Source organism: Quercus suber, unplaced genomic scaffold (genome assembly GCF_002906115.3).
Source record: "Quercus suber isolate HL8 unplaced genomic scaffold, Cork oak 2.0 scaffold_496, whole genome shotgun sequence".
In the NCBI taxonomy this organism is placed as follows: domain Eukaryota; kingdom Viridiplantae; phylum Streptophyta; class Magnoliopsida; order Fagales; family Fagaceae; genus Quercus; species Quercus suber.
Genome location: NW_027069945.1, coordinates 396,807 through 400,345, shown reverse-complemented (window position 1 = coordinate 400,345; position 3,539 = coordinate 396,807). Strand labels below are relative to the sequence as shown.

Below are 3,539 nucleotides of genomic sequence, written 5' to 3'. Positions count from 1 at the left end.
AACATTTGTTATTGAACAAAAATTTCTAAAAGTATGATCAGCAGGGGCATAAATACCAGATATTATAGAACAAATCTTCAAAGTATAATTAATAGAGGCTTGAACTTTTAGAGGTGCTATGTAACAATGACATCGTTCAAAGCAAGAAAGTCTGACTGACATTCTCTAAACTAAGCCCTTGACTTATCATACATAATCGCGCTTTCATAGAAATAAGTTCAATAACAATAATAATAATAAAAGTAACTAAAACTAATGATATAAAAGATGTTGATAAGCATGTAGATATGTAATAACCTAAAATGCTTCTGAATCTTTGCATTCATGTTTTGCATCTAATTGCACATTTCCCTCTTCAAAATAATGGGAATCCACCTAAGGAAGAAGAAGAGGAGATGGACAATTTAATATGAGCTCAAGAAAAATGAATGTGTTCAAAATTGCATAGAAAGAGAAGAGAGGAAAAGTAGTCCTACACAACTGATAAGAAATTCCTGTTGTTCACCTTTTAGTTCCAAGATTGTCATCATATCCCTGACTCAATGTTCCACATTGAGTGCCAACTTCCCATTCTAGATATTGTACCATAAAACATTTAAAACTAAAAAAATCCTACTATCTACATATGAGGACAAGGCAAGGTACAACCAGACACATACAACCATGAGTTGGACAGTGTATTTATGTCCTATGTGGATCATGATGCCAAGAAAGTGCATTAAAATTAACTATTGCAATGTCATTTGATGAATTTCTCGCACCAAAAATTATGTGGACCAAGTCTAATATAAAAATCACATTTGTCATTTCCATAAACAAGGTCTATGCAAGTTGAAATTACACTGGGCACATTGGTAGATAGATTCTTCACAGGGATGGCCACATTTGTGACAGGTGAGAGGAAAAGTAGTCCTACACAACTGATAAGAAATTCCTGTAGTTCGCCTTTTAGTTCCAAGATTGTCATCATATCCCTAACTCAATGTTCCACATTGAGTGCCAACTTCCCATTCTAGATATTGTACCATAAAAGATTTAAAACTAAAAAAATCCTACTATCTACATATGAGGACAAGGCAAGGTACAACCAGACACATACAACCATGAGTTGGACAGTGTATTTATGTCCTATGTGGATCATGATGCCAAGAAAGTGCATTAAAATTAACTATTGCAATGTCATTTGATGAATTTCTTGCACCAAAAATTATGTGGACCAAGTCTAATATAAAAATCACATTTATCATTTCCATAAACAAGGTCTATGCAAGTTGAAATTACACTGGGCACATTGGTAGATAGATTCTTCACAGGGATGGCCACATTTGTGACAGGTAGGATGGTCTTTAGTTTTCTCAATGAAAGTAAGGGGGTGTGGGTGACAATAAAATGAACAAGCATTTCCAAACTTAAAATTTGGGTAGTTTCCAAGAATACATTTTGGATGAGCATGATAACTACAATCTGCACAGTAGTAGAATCAATGCTTTGGGTCTCGTTCCTTTTCACATATATCACAATAATATTCACCAGAGTCATCTTCAACAGCATAACTAAGAGTGAAAGGATGCTCATGTTGTTTGTACCTAGCAGTAAGTGGTAGTGTAGCACGTTTAAAGTCTAATGCAAATTCACAAGTAATATAACGATATACTTGGAAACTTTCAAAGTCACAACTACTACAGTTCTGTTCATATCTTGTGTTGGAGAGGTAAAGATGATGTTCGTGACCTTTGTGGATAAGGATGTCCAACATCAAACTACATTGAACATCAAGATAAAAGTTGCATTCCTCACAATGGTAGGTGAAGCCATTGCAATCTTGGCAACAAGCATCACACCTAAATAACTTACTCCTATAAGGTGCCTTTGGGAGAAGGTTGAGTGGGTGTCGATGAAGTGGGTGTCGATGAAGTGGATGTCATTTTTTTCTAGGTAATTCAATACAAGATTTATGAAGAAAGAAGTTACACTTGGTACAACTATAAAATGGAGGGAGAATGACTCGTAAGCAACCATCACATTTTTTGTTATTCTCAACCTCATTAGTAAGCTTTAAGTCATGCTCATGACTAAAGTGTTCGATTTCTATCGCAATTTCAATTCCATCCTCACTTACATTGATTTTTTTGACTATGTAAGTTTTTGAGTTTATAAATCCATCCAGCTCTAGATCATCATTTTTTGACTCGTCTGTAAGTTTTAGCAAATTTATGTCCTCCCTATTTTCCTTGTCTGTAGCACAGTCAAGGTGGGCAACAAAGTCACAACTTGAGCAATAGTAAAACCCATAATCTGTGTCCACTTTCTGAACACAGAGGCGACAAAATCGGGAAACAGATTGATTGACTTTAAAAGAAGAAATGGTAAGGCGGAGGATGTGGTCATGACGTATAACTTTGACATTGCGTACGTAAGACGCACAACTTGGATGAATACAGAAATTGCATGGTGCACAAAGAAAGGGCACATTGCCTTCTTTGCCACAAAGGTCACAAGTGAACTTTATTGACTTCCACATGCGTGTTAATGGGTGGTCATGGACTTCAGTTTCTATGGTGAGCGGTAAAGTAGCGCATTTGCTGTGAAGGTTAAAGTTGCAGTGGGAACAACCGTAAGTGTATTCCTCAAGAAATTCTTTGCAGACTTCGCATTTGCTATACTCTTTGTCGCAAACACGTTTCCATTCCGCAAAGAGAATAAGAGAATGTTTTGGATGCAAAGGATGTTGCAACTCACGAGGTAGTTCTGCACACGATTTATGATGGTGAAACTTCTTGCATTTTATGCAATTGTAACTAGGACCCAATACTGGTTCCCTGCATGCCCAACAAAGAATTCCTCTTCTCTCGTCTTCATTGAATACCAAAGAATGCTCATTGTTGCAAACATGTTGATTTTCCATCTTTACAACGTGAAACCAAAAAAAAAAACAAAAACAAAAAAACAAAAAAAAAAACATCCTAACTTGTTTAGGAAAAAGAAAAGGAATTTATAGATTAACCAAATGTAGAGAAAAATTGTTGGAGATGGACTCATACCTTGATATAGATTATCTGAGAGTCAGATGGGCAGCAAAGTCTTCAATAATCTCTGCTGCTAGAGCCTAAAAGGTTCAGACACTTTTTGTGGAGAGAGATGAAACTTGCCTTTCGGTTTGTTTATTGTGTGGACTGGGAGGGGTGGTAGTGGTAGCTTTTTTCTTCCTTCTTTTTTGGGTCAACAATACGACTATACTTATACAGCTATACACACTTCTTTAATCCGGGTTTTTTAATAAAATAACTACAAAACCCAAACAATATTATTAGTTAGGCAACTTTTCAAACATATTACATTTTTAACAATTCGACTTTAGAGTAGTCGATTTTACTGTTTATATGGCCTATTTTTTGGGCCACATAGATAGAGAAATCGAGTCTTTTATACTCATTTTTTATACATAAAAATCGACTTCAGAGGAGTCGGCTTTAGCTCGAAGAAAACGACTCCAGTGGAGTCGTTTTCTTTGTACTGAAAACGACTTCACTGAAGTCGAT

The 3,539-nt window shown here is 35.8% G+C and overlaps 1 protein-coding gene across 1 annotated transcript; it reads right to left on the bottom strand.

Annotated features, from left to right (window-relative positions):
• Nucleotides 1–229: 229 nt before the first annotated feature.
• LOC112004868 (uncharacterized) lies at nucleotides 230–3,253 on the bottom strand. The gene is made up of 4 exons (XM_065763191.1): nucleotides 3,042–3,253; nucleotides 1,948–2,905; nucleotides 917–1,905; nucleotides 230–375 (listed from the first exon to the last, which is right to left on the bottom strand). The coding sequence occupies exons 2-3, from the start codon at nucleotides 2,903–2,905 to the stop codon at nucleotides 1,481–1,483; spliced, it is 1,383 nt and encodes a 460-aa protein (XP_065619263.1). The 5' UTR covers nucleotides 3,042–3,253; the 3' UTR covers nucleotides 230–375; nucleotides 917–1,480.
• Nucleotides 3,254–3,539: the final 286 nt, after the last annotated feature.

Bases quoted from the DNA above. Each gene is read 5' to 3' on its own strand.
- LOC112004868 (XM_065763191.1), bottom strand. From the start codon at position 2,905: ATGGAAAATCAACATGTTTGCAACAATGAGCATTCTTTGGTATTCAAT. The intron at 1,906-1,947 runs GTATTGAATTAC...CACTTCATCGAC, and splicing joins CTTCTTTCTTCATAAATCTT to ACCCACTTCATCGACACCCA.